The sequence below is a fragment of the Balaenoptera borealis genome (genome assembly GCF_965194805.1).
Source record: "Balaenoptera borealis genome assembly, chromosome: 2".
Taxonomy (NCBI): Eukaryota; Metazoa; Chordata; class Mammalia; order Artiodactyla; family Balaenopteridae; genus Balaenoptera; species Balaenoptera borealis.
Genome location: NC_138867.1, coordinates 173,778,673 through 173,800,204, shown reverse-complemented (window position 1 = coordinate 173,800,204; position 21,532 = coordinate 173,778,673). Strand labels below are relative to the sequence as shown.

The 21,532-nt window shown below is 42.5% G+C and overlaps 1 protein-coding gene across 1 annotated transcript in view; it reads left to right on the top strand.

The window, feature by feature from the left end:
- The window catches only part of NWD1 (NACHT and WD repeat domain containing 1), a 62,128-nt gene that overhangs the window by 37,043 nt on the left and 3,553 nt on the right, over nt 1-21,532 (top strand). Inside the window, 5 exon segments of the mRNA XM_082380559.1 lie at nt 3,984-4,074; nt 14,975-15,129; nt 16,818-17,094; nt 18,709-19,259; nt 21,176-21,281. Of these exon segments, the coding sequence (XP_082236685.1) occupies nt 3,984-4,074; nt 14,975-15,129; nt 16,818-17,094; nt 18,709-19,259; nt 21,176-21,281 (1,180 nt within the window).

Sequence of the window (21,532 nt, the reverse complement as noted above, 5' to 3'; positions counted from 1 at the left end):
GCAGAAGAAATACTTGAAGAGATAATGGTCAAGGATTTTCCAAAATTTAAGACATCAGCCCAAAGATCCAACAGCTCACAGAGCCCCAAGCAGAGTCAAAAGAAAGAAAACCATAATTCAACAATCATAATCAAACTGCCAAAAACCAAAGATAAAGAGAAAAATATTAAAAGCAGCCAGAGGAAAAAAGACCCATTACATACCATGGTTGTCCATGATAAGATCTACAGCTGATTTCTCATTGAAAACAATGGGGACAGAGACACTGGAAGGAATGGCATCTGTAATTTGAAACAAAAAAACAAAACCTGTCAACCTAGACTCTTATTTACAGGGAAATTATCCTTCAAAATTGAAAGCAAAATAAAAGACATTTTTAGGCAAATAAAGGCTGAGAGAACTTGTCTCCAACAAATCTGCAGTATAAGAAATGCTGGGGGGAAAAAAAAAAGAAATACTGGAAATAAGTTCTTCAGGCTGTGGGGATATAATACCAGATGAAAGTCCAGTGAATAAAGGAAGAGCACCAGAAACAGTAACCAGAGGAGAAAGCTCAGCTCAAAGTTGTCTGTGTCCTAGGAAAATCAGAGCTTGAAAAAGTAGGTACCCAAAGACTCTAGAACTATTTGGTCCTGGGAAAAGCAGTCCTCGTGCACCGAAGTTCCTGTGTGGTACCCAGCCATCACTCCTCATCCAAGCTGGCTCTGAAATATTCAAGTCCAAGTGGAACTCAAGAGGCTAGAGCCTCTAGACCTGCAAGCTATGAAAGAAGATCATGTACATGTCAGCCAAGGGCCTGGGGTTGAAATAACATGAAACCTACAAGTATTTAAAAAATGTAAATAGACCCCATCCTGCTCTGAAATAAACACATGCATTTCTTCTGAGCACAACTGTAATGTTGCATGTGCTGCCTGCATAGGGCAATTCCAACCTTGAGACCAGAGAGCCTACTACAACCTGCCTTTAGTCATTGCAATTCACTGAAACTTTGAAACTGACTAATGCATGGAATGATGATTTTGTCAGGAATGGGAGCTTTATTTTACTATCTAAATGTTGATGTTTTAAAAACACCTCCCCAGATTTATCTGGTTCAGCAAAGTGCATGTAATAGAGCTCTTATTTTGAACATAAAAAGTATGTATTTTTGTGAAAAGGAAATCCATTTCTTGGGCACTTTGCCTTCTTCATGGGGTTATAAATTGGTGAAACCCTTGGGAGAGAAATCTTGCAGAGTCTAAGATTAAAAAGTCACATTCCCATCTTAAATACTTGCCCATGTGCGCACAAATGTAAACAGAGTGTAGCCTCATTTCATGTGAATTTGACTTAGGTGAATACAAAATAATATTATAAAAGTATTCAGTCTCATTTTATGTGCACATTTAGGAAATATGCACATAAATATGCACATAAATAGGGAAAATGCAAACACATTTAAAATCTATTTAGCATCTTATGATCTCACAGTGAGAGGTGGGGGTAGGTGAATTGAAGACTGTGTTTACAGTAGTGTGAGTGGCACCAGCACTGTAGCTGGTGGACAGAAACACCTACCATCCTTCATCCATCCAAGGGGAAAATCCCTCTCAAATCTGTCATGTTTTGTATTATCTGAGATCTTCAGGTATATACCCCTCACTTAAAATGAGACCAGCCTTGAGGATAGTATTTACTGCATCCCTCCATGTAATAGCAAAACATTGACATGATCTCAAATGTCCATCTATGGCAAAATAGTTAAGTGAATTAAGGAAATTTTATACCATGGATGATTACATAACTATATAAAATTAGATAGTCTTGAGCAGTGGTCAGCTAACTCTGGCCCACTGCCTGTTTTTGTTCAACCCATGAGCTGAGAATGGTTTTTCTGATTTTAATGGTTGAAAAACGATTTTAAAAAGAAGAATGTCTTGTGACATGTGAAAATTCCGTAGAATCCAAATTTAATGTCCATAAATGACGTTGTCTTGGCACATAACCACACTGTTTGTCTATATACGGTCTGTGGCTGCATTTGTGCTCTAATGGCAAAGTTGAGACCACATGGCCACAAAGTCTAAAGTGTTTACTATCTGGCCCATTACAGGAAAATTTGCCGACCACTGGCCTAGAGATACTTTCATGGAAATAATAAACTCTCACATAGTGCTCACTGTGTACTAAGGGCTATTTCAGGGACTTTTATACCTATTATCTTATTTAACCCTCAAAACAAAGCTAAGATGTAGCTGCTACCATTATCTGTATGTTACAGATGCGTTAAACTGAAGCACAGAGAGGTGAAGTCATTTGCCTAAGGTCACACAGCTAGGAAGTGTCACAGACAGGATTTGAACTCAAGCAGTCTGGCTCTAGGATCCATGCTCTTAAGCGCTATGCTACAACTGGGTGCCATTGACAGCTGGGGCCAGGTCCTTCTTTGCCGTTGGGGGCCGTCCTATGCGTTGTAGGGTGTTTAGCAGCATCCCTAGCCACTGCCCACTAGATGCAGAGCATCTGCCCTATCTTTACAACCAAAAATGTCTCTAAGACGTTGCCCAGTGTTCTCAGTGGGGAGGGACAAAATCATCCCTTGCTCCAGTTGAGAACCGCTACCCCAGACACATTAAGTGAAAAAAGCAACTTGCAGAACAATATCTACAAGGGATGGTGGAGAAAGGAGGCTTGTGTAAATGTTTACCTACACAAACGGATTCTCAGCAAACATAGACAAAGATGCCTTCCAGGGAGAAAGCAGAATGGCGGGGAAGGTGAAAAGACGCTCATGGTGAGCTCTGGATATTTCTTTTTTTTTTTTTTTAATTATATGGTATTACAGTTTAATTTTTTTTTGGTTTTAAAGAATCACGTTTTTGAAAAAATCAGCAATAACACTGTCGATGAAAATTCAATTCACTATCAAGTTAAGAAGAAAAAAGGGAATTTTATTCGAGCTAAACTGAGGATTATAACCCGGGAAGCAGATTCTCAGAAAGCTCTGAGAACTGTTCTGCCTGTTAGAAGTCGAAGGCACAGTCATATACATTTTTGAGACAAATGATCATACATCAAAATGACATGCTGATATTTTACAGAAAGTTCACCAAGGATATATAGGCCAGGTAAACAAGTACAAAGCGAGCAGCAAGTCACCATGACCCCCTACAGAGCTGGGAAAGAACACTATTCTTTTAAGAAGTTATATTGCTAGCGTCAGAAGAAAGGGGAAAAAAAAATTGATGTTTACGGTTGAGCAGGCACTCCCATCTTTGAGGAGCTCTGGCTAACGTGTAATGCAAATCACACTGCACCTTAGGGGAGGAGAATACCCAAACTAACACAGAGAGAGAATTTTATGTTTAATTTTTTCTTGTCCTGCCTTAAAATATAAATTATTTTTATAAAATATAAATTAAAATATAATTTTTATTTCATCAGCAGTCATGTAGAAATTCATGTCCCCCTGCCCTTGCTTAAAACAAAAACAAAAGCAAAAAAAAAAAAAAAAAAATGAAAGGAAAGAAAAAAACCCCAAACCTTCCTCTTAGATCCGAACAAAACCAGTTCATTTCTGCAGCTCGGGAATGGAGAGAATGATGCTGCCCTCCTCCGGCTCCAGCCTACCTTTCGACCTTATTTGAGATCTTCAGAGCTCCTCTGGGGGTAGAAAACTAGAGTGCTGGGATGTTCTCTGGGTCCCCGAGCTGCTTATGACAACAATGTCAACAGTAATAATAATAGCTGCCACTTTGGGAGGGCTGATTATGGGCCAGAGGGAACCATCCTATGCACTTCTTAACCACGATAGCCCTGTGAGGCAGTCCTGGTATCATCTCCCATTTAACAGATGAGGTAACTGAGGCAGCCAGGGGCTAAGGAATTTGCTTAGGATCACAGAGCCGGTGAGTGGCAGAGCCCTGCGTCAAGTGCAAGCTCTTGACCCTGAACGCTTAACCCAGTGGAAATGCTTGATGGGCATCCTTGATTCTGCACAGGTTTCCTCCGAAGGAGACAGCCTGCTGGAGAAGCTTCCAGAAGCCGTGGGGTTCCTGGTGGTCTCTGAAGATGAGTCCCTTCTCGCTGCAGGTAGCATTTAGCTCTCATTTGGAGTCATGAGGCGGCAACTCCGGATTTGGTTGGAAGTGGAGAGGGGCTTGAGGAAAGGGGGAAGAGGGTCAGCAAACTTTTTCTGCAAAGAGCCTCATAGTAGATAAATATCATTGCCTGTCTCTGTCACAAATATCCAACCCTGCCCTTGTAATTCAAAAGCCGCCATGGACGGTATTTCAAGTGAGTATGGCTATGTGCCAATAAAACTTTCATGGATGCTGAAATTTGGATTTCATACCATTTTCATGTGTTATGAAATAGTAATCTTATTTTAGTTTTTTCAAGCATGTAAAAAACTTAAAAACTATTACCTCACATATAAAAATCGGTGACCAGCCAATTTTCACCCATGGGTTGTAGTTTGCCAACACATGTTCTGGATAAATCTCTGAACCTTTCTGGGCTTTCGGTCCATTATCTTGGAAATGGGAGTGGTTATTCCTGCCGGAGAGTCACAGGGATAGAGGGAGGTAGGGTGAGAGGATAGGGTACACTCAGCCCACACTACCCCAGCCACAAGAAAGACTGGTTGGTGCTATGTCAAGATAAGAAACAGGGGCTATAGGAACATGTGACAGGATTCCCTTTCCTTAGTCTGAAGCAATCAGGGAAGGCTACCTGGTAGTGGTGACCAAGAGGTGCTCCACATCCCGATTTTTTTTAAAAGAAAAAAATTTTAGAGCAGTTTTAGGTTCACAGCCAAACAGAAGATACAGAGAGTTCCATATACCCGTGAGTGGGGCTGTGCTCCCACTCACACACAGCCTCCCCCATTTTCAATATGGCCCACCAGAGTGGTGCATTTGTTACAACTGATGAACCTACACTGACACAGCATCCTCACTCAAACTCCATAGCTAACATTATGGTTCACTCTTGGTGTTGCATATTCTGTGGGTCTGGACAAATGTATAATGATGTATATCCATCGTTATAGTATCATACAGATTGCTTTCACTGCCCTTAAATCAGTCTGATTTTTACAAAGTCATTTCCAGGAGCCAAAGGCACTTTCGACCAGCACTGTCCAGTAATGCAAACTACAAATGTGAGCCACATTTACACTGTGAATTTTCTCCTGACCCTATTTAAAAAGGTAAAAAGAAACAGGTGACATTTTTGTTAATGATATATCTTATTTAATGCAATAGACCCCAAAACCCAACATGAAATCAGTATGATTTTAATGGTATATTTCACATTACTTTTTAAATTCTTGTGTGAAGTTTTTGATATCTGGCATGTATTTTATACTTATGGCTCATCTCTTGAGACCAGCCTCATTAATAGCCATGTGTGACTTGTGCCAACCGTATTGGAGAGTGCAGGTCCAGTAGATAAATGCTTATCTAAGGTTGACTGACGGAAGGTTGAATGATGTGTACCCTCCATCCTGTTTCCAAAAGAATTTCAAGTGACTTAAGTGTGTATAAAATAAAGCATGGGAAACAGGAACAAAAGACAAAAGAAAATGAGCATGGTGGCACAAAATAGAATCAAGACTGAGGTCAAAGGCATTGAGGACCTCAGTGACCTAGAAACTTGTTACAGTTGGGTTTCAATTGTGGCTCTTTCCAGTATCCAGTGAGAAGAAGGAGCCTGAGCAGTTTTTCCATCTACAGTTTTGGGAACCAACCTTTGCTTGCGAGATGTACCTCAATCTTAAGCCAGCTGAGATCAGGCAAGGATTTCATTGATAAATAGAATTATGGTTCAGGGGTCCCCAAGATCATCTTCAGGTCTGATGATTTTTTAGGGCTCACAGAACTCAGAAGAGCTGTTACACTCACAGCTACAGTTTATTGCAGCAAAAAGATACAGATTAGAATCAGCAAAAGGACGAGGCACATGGGGCAGAGTCCAGGAGAGACCAAGCACGAGCTTGTCCTCCTCCAGTGGAGTCTTGCAAGCAGTGCTTACTTACCCAGCAATGATGTATGACAACATCCACGGCGTACTGCCAACCAGGAAATCTCACCCCAGCCTTGGTGTCTGGGCTTTTTACTGGTAGATGGTCAAGTAGACACGGCTGATCCCTGCACAGCTAACTTTAATCACCAGCCCCACCCCTGAGGTCAAACTGATACTGCATGTCGCAAAGCTCCCACCATACATCACACTCTAAGCATAGACCATGCCAGGTGGCCCAAGGCCTCAGGGTAACAAAGATACTCTTTTTAGGCAGGACATTCCAAGGGCTTAGAGGTCACCTTCCAGGAGCCAGACTAGGACCAAACCTTTCATGTGCAAGGTGTGGACGACCCAGGCCTGCTGAGCTCATCCTTTACTGCATAAGAGTATAATGCAAATATCCTTGGACAGTAGATATTTTGGTGCATTTCTTCAGTTTCCCACACATATGTTTCATCCATAACATCCTTCCATGTGAGGCTATCATTCAAGCACAATTCAATAAAAGTAGTTCCACAGGGAGCATGGAGAGACATAAGGCAGACTCAGCCCCCAACCCTCAGTGACCTGACTTGATCCAGGGATTGTCTTGAGGCTAAACTGAGATGTCACATGTGAGGTGCACAGCAGAGAGTCTCATACCGTAACTCCTCAGTGAGAGAGTTAACCTTGTAATAATAGTAGTTAATACTTGGGTATTTACAATGTGTTAGAACCCATCCTAAACAGTTAACATGTGTTAATTCCTTTACACCCCAATAGCCCTGGGAGGTAGGCACTTTTATTATTCTCATTTATAGATGAGGAAACTGAGGCACAGAGAAGTTAGGTAACTTGCTTGAGGTCACACAGCTGTAAGTGGAGGGGCTGGGATTTGAATTCATAGTCAGGCTTGACTCTGCACCCTCAAATAAGATGCTGAATGTTTGTTTATTTACCAACAATGTTTTATTTCTGAACCTCTGGAAGAATTGATGGCCTGCCTATCTTGTCAGCAATAACTCCTGTGAAAGCACAGGGTATCCACTTGAATGAGGTCATGCTAACCCAGCACCCACACCCAGACCTGAGCTGTTGGTGCCAATGGAAATGCGTGACTCAGCAGGTGATCTGTGGTGTTCCAGGGACAGAGATCTTTTTATAAAGTAAGGGGGCGGCTTCCTTCCTACTCAAAAAAGACAATAAACACACACACACACACACAAACAGCTGAGTTTCTCTGCCAGCTGCTGCGGTGTGTCCCATGGTGCGTTTACTGGCTGAGCAGAAGCGGGGCCTGATCTCTCTCCTGTATGGGGCCTGGAAGGCCGAGCATAATCTGGCCTTCACCCACCTCCCTGCGCTGCTAGGGGTCCTCTCAACAAAACATTCACTCAGACAGGATTTGGAACACAAGAGATTAAGTCGCCTTGGGTAGGGTTGCCAGATAAAATACAGAACACCCAGTTAAATTTCAGATAAACAACAAATCAAGTTTTTAGTATAAGTATATCCCACATAACATTGTGGGATATACTCATAAAAATGTCACTGTTCCTCTGAAATTCCAATTTAACTGGGTGCCCTGTTGCTGTTGTTGCTGTTGTTGTTTTGCTAAATCTGACACCCCTTCCTCTCCCTCACCTCCCCTTCCTTCACTCTGCTCCAGCCGCACTGGCCTCCATGCTGGTCTTCAAACACACCGGGCCTTTCCTACCTCCTGGTTGTCCCATGCTATTCCCATTCTTTCAGTGCCTGCCGCTTCCTCATCTCTCTAAAATCGAAACAAATGTCCTGTAACAAATTACCATACAAACCTGGTGGCTTAAAGCAACAAGAATTTCTTCACTCACTGTTCTAGGGGCCAGAGGTGCAAAAGCAAGGCATTGGTAGGGCTGGCTCCCTCCAGAGTCTTCAGAAAAGTACCTTTTTTTTTTTTTTTTAACGTCTTTATTGGAGTATAATTGCTTTACAATGGTGTGTTAGTTTCTGCTTTATAACAAAGTGAATCAGCTATACATATACATATATCCCCATATCTCCTCCCTCTTGCGTCTCCCTCCCACCCTCCCTATCCCACCCCTCTAGGTGGTCACAAAGCACCGAGCTGATCTCCCCGTGCTATGCAGCAGCTTCCCACTAGCTATCTGTATTACATTTGGTAGTGTATATATGTCCATGCCACTCTCTCACTTCGTCCCAGCTTACCTTTCCCCCTCCCCGTGTCCTCAAGCCCATTCTCTACATCTGCGTCTTTATTCCTGTCCTGCCTCTAGGTTCTTCAGAACCATTTGTTTTTAGATTCCATATATATGTGTTAGCATACGGTATTTGTTTTTCTCTTTCTGACTTACTTCACTCTGTATGACAGTCTATAGGTCCATCCACCTCACTACATATAACTCAATTTTGTTTCTTTTTATGGCTGAGTAATATTCCATTGTATATAGGTGCCACATCTTCTTTATCCATTCATCTGTCGATGGACACCTACATTGCTTCCATGTCCTGGCTATTGTAAATAGAGCTTCAGTGAACATTGTGGTACATGACTCTTTTTGAATTATGGTTTCCTCAGGGTATATGACCAGTAGTGGGATTGCTGGGTCGTATGGTAGTTCTATCTTTAGTTTTTTAAGGAACCTCCATACTGTTCTCCATAGTGGCTGTATCAATTTACATTCCCACCAACAGTGCAGGAGGGTTCCCTTTTCTCCACACCCTCTCCAGCATTTATTGTTTGTAGATTTTTTGATGATGGCCATTCTGACTGGTGTGAGGTGATACCTCATTGTAGTTTTGATTTGCATTTCTCTAATGATTACTGATGTTGAGCATCCTTTCATGTGTTTGTTAGCAATCTGTATATATTCTTTGGAGAAAGTCTATTTAGGTCTTCTGCCCGTTTTTGGATTGGGTTTTTTGTTTTTTTGATATTGAGCTGCATGAGCTGCTTGTAAATTTTGGAGATTAATCCTTTGTCAGTTGCTTCATTTGCAAGTATTTTCTCCCATTCTGAGACTTGTCTTTTCGTCTTGCTTATGGTTTCCTTTGCTGTGCAAAAGCTTTTAAGTTTAATTAGGTCCCATTTGTTTATTTTTGTTTTTATTTCCATTTCTCTAGGAGGTGGGTCAAAAAGGATCTTGGTCTGATTTATGTCATAGAGCATTCTGCCTAAGTCTTCCTCTAAGAGTTTGATAGTGTCTGGCCTTACATTTAGGTCTTTAATCCATTTTGAGTTTATTTTTGTGTATGGTGTTAGGGAGTGTTCTAATTTCATTCTTTTACATGTAGCTGTCCAGTTTTCCCAGCACCACTTATTGAAGAGGCTGTCTTTTCTCTATTGTATATTCTTGCCTCCTTTATCAAAGATAAGGTGACCATATGTGCGTGGGTTTATCTCTGGGCTTTCTATCCTGTCCCATTGATCTATATTTCTGCTTTTGTGCCAGTAAGATACTGTCTTGAAGACTGTAGCTTTCTAGTATAGTCTGAAGTCTGGGAGCCTGATTCCTCCAGCTCCATTTTTCTTTCTCAAGATTGCTTTGGTGATTCGGGGTCTTTTGTGTTTCCATACAAATTGTGAAATTTTTTGTTTTAGTTCTGTGAAAAATGCCAGTGGTAGTTTGATAGGGATTGCATTGAATCTGTAGATTGCTTTGGGTAGTATAGTCATTTTCACAATGTTGATTCTTCCAATCCAGGAACATGGTATATCTCTCCATCTGTTTGTATCGTCTTTAATTTCTTTCATCTGTGTCTTATAGTTTTCTGCATACAGGTCTTTTGTCTCCTTAGGTAGGTTTATTCTTAGCTATTTTATTCTTTTTGTTGCAGTGGTAAGTGGGAGTGTTTCCTTAATTTCTCTTTCAGATTTTTCATCATTAGTGTATAGGAATGCAGAAGATTTCTGTGCATTAATTTTGTGTCCTGCTACTTTACCAAATTCATTGATTAGCTCTAGCAGTTTTCTGGTAGCATCTTTAGGATTCTCTATGTATAGCATCATGTCATCTGCAAACAGTGACAGCTTTACTTCTTCTTTTCTGATTTGGATTCCTTTTATTTCTTCTCTTCTCTGATTGCTGTGGCTAAAACTTCTAAAACTATGTTGAATAGTAGTGGTGAGAGTGGACAACCTTGTCTTGTTCCTGATCTTAGAAGAAATGGTTTCAGTTTTTCACCACTGAGAACGATGTTGGCTGTGGGTTTGTCATATACGGCCTTTATTATGTTGAGGTAAGTTCCCTCTATGCCTACTTTCTGGAGGGTTTTTATCATAAATGCGTGTTGAATTTTGTTGAAACCTTTTTCTGCATCTATTGAGATGATCATATGGTTTTTCTCCTTCAGTTTGTTAATATGGTGCATCACATTGATTGATTTGCATATATTGAAGAATCCTTGCATTCCTGGGATAAACCCCACTTAATCATGGTGTATGATCCTTTTAATGTGCTGTTGGATTCTGTTTGCTAGTATTTTGTTGAGGATTTTTGCATCTATGTTCATCAGTGATATTGGCCTGTAGTTTTTCTTTGTGACATCTTTGTCTGGTTTTGGTATCAGGGTGATGGTGGCCTCATAGAATGAGTTTGGGAGTGTTCCTCCCTCTGCTATATTTTGGAAGAGGTTGAGAAGAATAGGTGTTAGCTCTTCTTGAAATGTTTGATAGAATTCTCCTGTGAAGCCATCTGGTCCTGGACTTCTGTTTGTAGGAAGATTTTTAATCACAGTCTCAATTTCTGTGCTTGTGATTGGTCTGTTTATATTTTCTATTTCTTCCTGGTTCAGTCTTGGAAGGTTGTGCTTTTCTAACAATTTGTCCATTTCTTCCAGGTTGTCCATTTTATTGGCATATAGTTGCTTGTAGTAACCTCTCATGATCCTGTGTATTTCTGCAGTCAGTTTTTACTTCTCCTTTTTTATTTCTAATTGTATTGATTTGAGTCTTCTCCCTTTTTTTCTTGATGAGTCTGGCTAATGGTTTATCAATTTTGTTTATCTTCTCAAAGAACCAGCTTTTAGTTTTATTGATCTTTGCTATCGTTTCCTTCATTTCTTTTTCATTTATTTCTGATGTGATCTTTATCATTTCTTTCCTTCTGCTAACTTTGGGGTTTTTTTGTTCTTCTTTCTCTAATTGCCTTAGGTGTAAGGTTAGGTTGTTTATTTGAGATGTTTCTTGTTTCTTGAGGTAGGATTGTATTGCTATAAACTTCCCCCTTAGAACTGCTTTTGCTGCATCCCATAGGTTTTGGGTCGTTGTGTTTTCATTGTCATTTGTCTCTAGGTATTTTTTGATTTCCTCTTTGATTTCTTCAGTGATCTCTTGGTTATTAAGTAGTGTATTGTTTGGCCTCCATGTGTTTGTATTTTTTGCAGATTTTTTCCTGTAATTGATATCCAGTCTCATAGCTTTGTGGTTGGAAAAGATACTTGGTATGATTTCAATTTTCTTACATTTACCAAGGCTTGATTTGTGACCCAAGATATGATCTATCCTGGAGAATGTTCCACGAGGACTTGAGAAGAAAGTGTATTCTGTTGTTTGGGGATGGAAAGTCCTATAAATATCAATTAAGTCCATCTTGTTTAATGTATCATTTAAAGCTTGTTTTTCCTTATTTATTTTCATTTTGTATGATCTGTCCATTGGTGAAAGTGGGGTGCTAAAGTCCCCTACTATGATTGTGTTACTGTCAATTTCCCCTTTTATGGCTGTTAGTATTTGCCTTATGTATTGAGGTGCTCCTATGTTGGATGCATAAATATTTACCATTGTTATATCTTCTTCTTGGATTGATCCCTTGATCATTATGTAGTGTCCTTCTTTGTCTCTTGTAATAGTCTTTATTTTAAAGTCTATTTTGTCTGATACGAGAATTGCTACTCCAGCTTTCTTTTGATTTCCATTTGCATGGAGTATCTTTTTCCATCCCCTCACTTTCAGTCTGTATGTGTCCCTAGGTCTGAGGAGGGTCTCTTGTAGACAGCATATATACGGGTCTTGTTTTTGTATCCATTCATCCAGTCTGTGTCTTTTGGTGGGAGCATTTAATCCATTTACATTTAAGGTAATTATCGATATGTATGTTCCTATTACCATTTTCTTAATTGTTTTGGGTTTGTTATTGGAGGTGTTTTCCTTCTCTTGTGTTTCTTGCCTAGAGAAGTTCCTTTAGCTTTTATTGTAAAGCTGCTTTGGTGGTGCTGAATTCTCTTAGCTTTTGCTTGTCTGTAAAGGTTTTAATTTCTCCTTCAAATCTGAATGAGATCCTTACTGGGTAGAGTAATCTTGGTTGTAGGTTTTATGCTTTCATCACTTTAGTTATGTCCTGCCACTCCCTTCTGGCTTGCAGAGTTTCTGCTGAAAGATCAGCTGCTAACCTTATGGGGATTCCCTTGTATGTTATTTGTTGTTTTTCCCTTGTTGCTTTTAATATTTTTTCTTTGTATTCAATTTTTGATAATTTGATTAATATGTGTCTTGGTGTGTTTCTCCTTGGATTTATCCTGTATGGGACTCTCTGAACTTCCTGGACTTGATTGACTATTTTCTTTCCCATATTAGGGAAGTTTTCAACTATAATCTCTTCAAATATTTTCTCAGTCCCTTTCTTTTTCTCTTCTTATTCTGGGACCCCTATAATTCGAATGTTGGTTGCGTTTAATGTTGTTTAATTGATTCCTTCTAGAGAATTTTAAATTTCATTTATTGTGTTGTTCATCATTGTTTATTTGCTGTTTAGTTCTTCTAGGTCCTTGTTAAACGTTTCTTGTATTTTCTCCATTCTATATCCAAGATTTGAGATTATCTTTACTGTCATTACTCTGAATTCTTTTTCAGGTAGACTGCCTGTTTCCTCTTCATGTGTTTGGTCTGGTGGGTTTTTACCTTGCTTCTTCATCTGCTGTGTGTTTCTCTGACTTCTCATTTTGCTTTACTTACCGTGTTTGGGTCTCCTTTTTGCAGGCTACAGGTTTGTAGTTCCCTTTGTTTTTGGTGTCTGCCCCCAGTGGTTAAGGTTGGTTCAGTGGGTTGTGTAGGCTTCCTGGTGGAGGGGACTGGTGCCTGTGTGCTGGTGGATGAGGCTGGATCTTGTCTTTCTGGTGGGTGGGACCGCGTCCAGTAGTGTGTTTTGGGGTGTCTGTGACCTTAGTATGATTTTAGGCAGCCTCTCTGCTAATGGGTGGGGTTGTGTTCCTGTCTTGCTAGTTGTTTGGCATAAGGTGTCCAGCACTGTAGCTTGCTGGTTGTTGAGTGGAGCTGGGTCTTAGCGTTGAGATGGAGATCTCTGAGAGAGCTTTTGCCATTTGATATTACATGGAGCTGGGAGGTCTCTGGTGGGCCAATGTCCTGAACTCGGCTCTCCCACCTCAGAGGCACAGGCCTGACACCCAGTCGGAGCAGCAAGACCCTGTCAGTCACACGGCTTTTGGGAAGTCTGAGGTCTTCTGCCAGCGTTCAGTAGGTGTTCTGTAGGAGTTGTTCCACTTGTAGATGTATTTCTGATGTATTTGTGGGGAGGAGGGTGATCTCCACGTCTTACTCCTCCGCCATCTTGAAGGTCTCTCTCTGCTTCACTTTGACAGTTTTGCACACTACTGGTGGATAATAAGCTTGCTTATGCAAAAATCTTGGAATTCTTACAGAGTTGCCAAGAAGGTTAAACTAGATAATGCACCTAGTATAGGCCCAGCATGAAGAGGCACTCAGTAACACCCAGCTTCATCCTCATTGGCTGCTTTCAGTTGGCAGGATATGAAGACATAGGGCTGCTTGAAGATTAGATGAGTCAAGTAACTGCCCAACATCACACGTCCTGTAAGTAACGTCCAGCTGTGATACCAAGCCAGCCATGTGGCTCCAGCATCCATCAGCATTTCTGAACCACTCTGTTGTGCTGCCACTTTTTCTTTTCTTTGTGCTTGGTCTAGTTTCGCTTGCTCAGAGGGTGCCGCGTGCAGAGTCCTTGCACCCAACACTTAAGACTGGAGTTCCTAGTGTGAAACAGCAGCACCGACACTTGGATTCGAGATGGTGGTGGCGGGTCGTGTGCCAGAAGTACCTTTTTTTTTCTTTCCTGCCTCTTCCAGCTTCTGCCAGGATTCCTTGGCTTGTGGCCACATCCTCCAGTCTCTGCCTCCGTCTTCACGTTGCCTTCTCCACTCTGTGTGTTTCTATGCCCTTTTTTCTCATGGCATCCAGTCCCTGACTGCATTGCCCTTTTCACAAACTGTAATCATTTTATTTTCCTTCCTTCCTCCTGCCCTCCCACCCTTCCTTCCATCTTCAAAACATATTACTCTGTGTCCAGCTTTGTGCTGGGTTCTGGGAGACCAGAAGCCACCCAAACAGGCAGAACCTGCCCTCTGGAAACTCATAGTCTTGTGATAATAAATAACTTTACTGGGCTCCCCTGGTGGCGCAGTGATTAAGAATCCACCTGCCAATGTAGGGGACACGGGTTTAATCCCTTGTCCGGGAAGATCCCACATGACATGGAGCAACTAAGCCTGTGTGCCACAACTACTGAGCCTGCTCTCTAGAGCCCGTGAGCCACAACTACTTGAGCCCGCATTCCGCAACTACTGAAGCCCACGTGCCTAGAGCCCGTGCTCCACAGCAAGAGAAGCCACCGCAGTGAGAAGCCCGCACACTGCAATGAAGAGTAGCCCTCGCTCACCGCAACTAGAGAAGGCCCGCGTGCAGCAACGAAGACCCAACGGAGCCAAAAATAAATAAATAAAGTATATTAAAAAAAATAGCTTTACTGTTTCTGTGAGATTATTGATCACTGATGTGCCCCCACCCCCCAACTGTAGGCTCTGTGAGGATGGGGGCCTTGCTTATCTTTTTCACCACTGTATTCTTTCCACCTGCACATAGTAGGTGCTCCAAAAAAATCTTTGTTGATTGAATTGAATTACTCTCAAGCTCCTCAAGGAGTGAAAGGTGTAATCCCAGTCTTTGCCGTTTTAGGTTTTGGAAGATCCATGCAGATATTCTTGGCAGACTCACAGGGGTTTCATCGATTCATGGTCACCGACCTTGAACATGAAGACACGGTGGAGACGGCCAGTTTTGGTCCTGAAAACAATCTGATTGTCACCGGGTCCCGGGATGCACTCATTCAGGTAAGGGAGAGATGCATGTCCCGTCATCCTCACCTCCACCTCCGCAATAGAAAGTATGATTCTTTAGGGATCTTTTGGCTTCAAAATACAGAAACCTGTAAAAACTAGTGCGGGCAAAACAGAGCAGGTCATTGGGCCTGATATGGGGGTGTCTCCTGGGACCCAGAGACAGACCTGAGGGGAATTACCAAAATATTCTATGAAGGTTATAGCATTCCCACTAAACCTGAAATACTGGGAAGATTTTGGCCTTCAGAGTGGAGCAGGGATATGTAGAGGGGAGCAAAATTCCTGTTAAGCTCAAAGTTCTCCAAGCTAGGGAGAAAAGCATGTGATAATTTTCCAACATTCTGGTCTTAGGACATCTTTAGATTTTTAAAAATTATTGAGAATCCTCAAGGAGCTTTCATTTATGTGGGTTATATCAATATGATTCATATATTTTTAACAAATTATCTACTTTGGAATGGTTTTAGGATTTACAGAAGAGTTGCAAAGAGAGCACAGAGGGTATATATATATAGATATAGATATAGATATATAGATATATATATCTACTCTTCATCCAGCTGCCCCCAATGTTAACATCTCATATCACATTGATCCCATTACCAAAGCCAAGAAATTCACATTGGGACAGTATTATTAACTCATCTACAGGCTTTGATTCTATTTAACTAGTTTTCCCACAAATGCCATTTTCCAAATCCTGTCTTGCATTTAGTATCTATCGATAATTGCCATATTACAATTTTTATTTTTTTTTAATTTTTATAAATTTATTTATTTATTTATTTATTTATTTATTTATTTTTGGCTGCATTGGTTCTTCGTTGCTGTGCACAGGCTTTCTCTAGTTGTGGCGAGTGGGGGCTACTCTTCATCGCAGTGCGCGGGCTTCTCATTGTGGTGGCTTCCCTTGTTGCGGAGCATGGGCTCTAGGCATGCGGGCTTCAGTAGTTGCGTCACACAGGCTCAGTTGTGGCACATGGGCTTAGTTGCTCCCAGCATGTGGGATCTTCCTGGACCAAGGATCAAACCCGTGTCCCCTGCATTGGCAGGCGGATTCTTAACCACTGCGCCACCAGGGAAGTCCCATATTACAATTTTTAAATGACAAAATCTAAAAATACTTCTGCATTAATTCATTAACATAACATGTTAACATAATAACATATTCTTATGAAAAAAACCTATATTTTCTGAAAAAACCAAAAAAATCGTGAGAAGGGTGTCATCGTTTCAACATTTTGGCATGCCTCTTTCTTGTCTGGCTTACTAGAAGAAGTCTCATATTTGATTCTGCATTCTCCTATCTGTTGTGATAAACATGTCCCATAGCTTCTGGAAGACTCCACTGCTTGCTTATGAGAGGAAGAGGGTGGAAGAAGGCAAGCGACTTCTTAAATTATTGTGAAAATAATTTTGCTTTTGCAGAACTCCCTGAAAACCCCCTTTTTGCAGAACCACCCGGGAGGGGTACCTTCCAGGGGTTCCCTGGAACACACTTTGAGAACTGCTGTGGTAGCTGATTAGTGAGATGTAAGGAAGTTTGAAGGGGTGAGGAGATGTGAAGGCCCTCGAACTACAGCCTAAAAGTTTACCTTAGGTGGACAGATGAACTTAAGCCTGTTTCCAAGCTACGGCAGCATAAGAAGTCAGCTCTGCCCCTCTGCTTCCGTCCTCAGGTGTGGAGTCTATCAGAGCAGGGGAGTCTGCTAGACATCTTGGAAGGCGTCGGGGCCCCCGTGAGCCTGCTGGCCCGGGGTGGGCCCTTGGTGGCATCTGCTTCCCATCAGTCCTCACCTTTTAAAGTCTGGGATCTCACCTATGCTCAGAAGCCAAGGGCCTCTACCCCGTTTCTAGACCACACTGGCCTCACTGCAGTGTCACACAAGGGAAGCTATGTTTACTTCCCTAAAATTGGGGACAAAAACAAAATCACCATTTGGGGCTTGGCAGAAGGTTTGTAAGATATAAGCACACTCATCTGTGTGGGTAAGAATTGGAGTCCCTGTCTAGGTCTGTTTGGGCTGTTATAACAAAACACCATCAATGAGGAGGGGGGCAGATTAAACAGCAGACACTTACTTCTCATGGTTCTAGAGGATGGAAAGTCTGAGATCAAGGTGCTGGCAGATTGGTGTCTGTTGAGAGCCCACTTCCTGGTTCGCAGACAGACACATTCTCATTGCGTCCTCACGTGACAGAGAGCAGAGAAAGAAGCAAGCTCTCATGTCTCCTCTGATAAGAGCACCAATCCCATTAGCGGGGGCTCCACCCTCATGACTTAATCACCTTCCAAAGGCCCCACCTCCTAATACCATCACATTCGGGGTTAGGACTTCAACATGAATTTTGGGGTGGGACACAAACATTCAGTCCATGACACCCCACTCCAGTTAGGTTAAAAGTGGCTAATAGAAAACAGGACCTGATTTTATAAATTTCCAGCATATGGTAATCGATTATCTGGTGGTCAATTCCTGTTTTAGTTGAGGCTTCCCTGGAGGTAGGGCTCCTCATGGGGATATTTGCACAAGTAGTGTATAGAGGGGAGCTCCCAGGAGGGAGAAAGGAAGCTGGGCAGGGGCAGGACTGAGCATGGAGGTGGGCTCAGCCTGACCCCATGAGGAGCCCTGGAGTGTGAACTGTACTTCACAGTTGTCCCATCTTGAAGCAAGGGGGCCAGCCTTTTCACACCCACGTCAGGCAGCCCTTGGCCTGGTGCCATCCTGGGTGGTGGGCACAGCCCCCAGGCATTTCCAAATGAGGTGCTTCCTTCAATCAATGGCTCTAGGAGACCTTGGATCTGGGTGAACTGACCGGTAAAGGGGGTCTGGGCGTGTCACAAATAGTATCTGCTCAATCCCCAATGGGTGGGTGGAGGTGTAGAAATTCCTCATTAATGATAAAATAATATGAGAAAAGAAACCTGCTCTCAGGTTCATGTCTGGATTTGACAGACATTTGTTTAGCGCTAGCCTCGTGGCTGAGCTCTGGGTGTTAGCAGTGAACAAGACAGATGAGGTTACAAATTTTGAGGTGCTTGCCTGCTAGTTATGGGGCAGAGCAAGATGCAAAGAAATAGAGCAGGGTGGAGGGCAATGAGACAGGAGTCAGCAAACTACAGCCCAAGGGCCAAATCTAGACACACCCATTTGTTTACATAGTGTTTTTGGCTGCTTTGGGGGCTACACCAGCAAGGTTAAGTGGTTACAGCAGAGAGTATACAGCCTACAAGGCAAAAATATTACTCTCCTGCCCCTTAGAGAAGTTGGTAAAAGGAAACATTTGGGATGAGAGGTCACGTGAGGCCATGAAGACCAGGGAAAGGCATGTACATTTGTTCTGTTCTGAGGGGAGTGAGAAGTCTTCGGAGGGTGTTAGGCAAGGCAGTGAGATGCTGCGATTTTCATTTTTTAAAGCCTGGATGATTGGCAGGCAAGAGTGGAAGCAGGGAAACTGGCAGTAGCCAAGTTGAAGAGGATGGGTAATGAAAGCATTTTTTTAAATCCTTAAAATTCGGAACCAGCATCCCTGTGATCTGTTCTTGATGCAGTCTTCTTCCCGTGGCAGGCAAGGAGCAAGATGCCCTGGACACCTCTAATGAAGTCAGGTGTCTGGAGGTCGCTGAGCAGGCCAATCTCCTTTTCACCAGCCTCGTTTCAGGGATCGTCCTGGTGTTCCCCCTGAATTCCAGACAGGATGTGATGTGCATCTCTCCTCCCGAAGCCCGGAAAGCCATCAACTGCATGGCCCTTAGTAAGGACGAGGGGCACCTGGCCATCGCCTATGACAACATCGTCCTGGTGCTGGACATCAGCCCCGGGGACCCCTGTCCAGTCATCAACAGGCCAACCTACACCTTCTATACCCAGCTGCCTGACACCATAGCAAGTGTGGCTGTTCTGGCCGACTACCACGTGATCTATGGCATGACCAACGGAGACCTCTTCCTTTATGAATGTGCGAATTCCAAGGTGTTCCCTCTGGAGGCCCACGGGAGCCAAGTCACCTGTGTGGAGGTCAGCCACAAAGAGCAGCTGGCAGTCAGTGGGTCCGAGGAAGCCCTGCTGTGTCTCTGGGACCTTCAGGCGTGCAAGTGGAAATTTGAGATGAGCTACACGGTGAGTAGCCCGTCCCTACCACGTACACGCTAGGTCCTGGCATTAGAAAACTGATGACAGGCATCATTTATTAAGTGCATGCCAGGTGCCACCAACCAGGGTCGGGGCTATGGTGAGTCAAGTGAGAGGTCCTCGCCTCTGGAACAGAGATTAAGGGGGTGCCAAAAACCTTGGCCATCCAGAGAGACATTTTAGTGCAGTGTTTAAAAAAATCAAAATAAATGCAAAAATCCACAAAGAACAAAATATCAATATTTAAAATAAAGACAGGATCAAATCCTGCACCGGCACAGCCCTGCCTCACTCTTCTCACCCTAATCCTGACTGGCCTTTCTTTCACCCAAAGGTTTTGATTGTACAGCCTATGCCGGGCTCTTTCTAGTGCCGAGGAAGCAGCTGTGACCAGGGCAGACAGTGTCCCACCTCTTGGAGCCACATTCTAGCAGGGGAGACACTGTGAGCTCTGGGAAGGCAGGATTTTTGTGTGTTTTGTTCACTTAGGTGGCCTCTGTCCCTAAGAGAGCTCTTGACCATTAAATGTCTGTGAAATAAAAACAAAGCAGCAAATACCTGATGGTTGGGGTGCAACAACAGCTTTGAAGAAAAATAGGGCGAGATAAAGAGAGGTAGAGATGGGCAAGGGCTGCTATTTAAGAAGGTCAGGTAAGCCTGGTGGAACAGCATTCTAGGCAGAAAGAACAGCAACTGTGAAGGCTCTGAAAAGGGAAACTGGTGACTTCTTTTCATACAGTGTCTAAGACAGTTTGCACTGTCCATCTCGTAAGGAGTTATCATTTTTGTATCAATATGATTAAGAGCTGTATTATATATTTACAAATTCATATTATGTATATTATGCAAAATATACATATTAAAATATCATTCTATAATTTAATCCTCACAACAATCTTGTAAGGTTGTTGCTATTATTCCAGTTTCTCAGATGGAGAACAAAGATCATACCTTAGGTGGCAAGATACAAAAATTGTTAATAAACTAAGGGAGACGCTCTTGTAACTAAGAGAACAGAATATGTGTAGTTTTGTCTTAAAAAGCCTTCCTCCCACTTGACATTTATTTTTATGAAGGCACTATAAGGCTGAGATGTAAGTAATCTTTTGCCTCGTTGAGATGGGAAATGTCACCACAGCAGTTAAATACACCTAGCTTTTTGGTTTTTTTAAAAAAATAAAACTTAATTGGGAATGATTTTTTTCTGAGATTTTTTTTTTTATGGGGACCATTTTTTAACGTCTTTATCGAATTTGTTACAACATTGGTTTCTTGGCTGCAAGGCATGTGGGATCTTAGCTCCCCAACCAGGGATCGAACCCGCACCCCCCGCATTGGAAGGTGAAGTCCCAACCACTGGACCGCCAGGGAAGTCCCTGGAATGATTTTAGATTTACAGATTAAGTTGTGAAGATAGTGCAAATGTTCCCATTTACTTACCCCTCACCCAGCTTCCCCTGATATTAACATCTTATGCAACTAGAGTACGTTTGTCAAAACTAAGAAAGTAACATGGGAACAATATCATTAGCTATCAACTTTATTGGGATCATATGTTTTTCAGTGAATTCCCTTTTTCTGTTCTAGGATCCCAAATTGCATTTAGCATATAGCTTTTAATTAAATGCAATTGGAGCTAATACTTGTATAGCCAAGGTCATTTAAGAAATTAAATCCTATAATTCCCATTCTCCAGTGCAAAATGTCACTAATCCTCTCAATCCAATCTCTTTGAAGAAGTGTTTTGGTCCTGGGAATATTGATGCTACCCATCTCTCCAGGTTTTAACTTGATCCATCTCTCAAAAGGTGCTTATAAGTCTGGCTTCCCATACGAGTGCCTTGGGGCTGGACTCCTGGGTGTCTTTCAGTCTGAAATCAAGATCACATTACGTCTTTCAACAGAATTCTTACTGTAGAGGAGTTCAATGTGCTTGCTTCTCCAAGGATGACAATTACGTCTACGCAGGCTTGAAAGATCGCTCCATAATCGTCTGGAGTGTGCTGGATGGTGAGTCATTTTGCTTTGCAGGTAGGACTGAGCTTACATCTGGGAATGAAGGACTCTGTTCTGGATCCTGGCCATTAGAGGGCCCCACTCCAGCCTCCCCTAGCTGGGTCCCTCTGCTTAGGGAAGTATCTGCAGGCTCAGGGGACAGACCCAATGGGAGCTTACCTCCTCTTCTAGACCCATGCTCTGGGTACCTAGAACTCCAGAACACCCTCCCCACCTGCCCAGGAGCCCTCTTTCGGGCCTGTGCA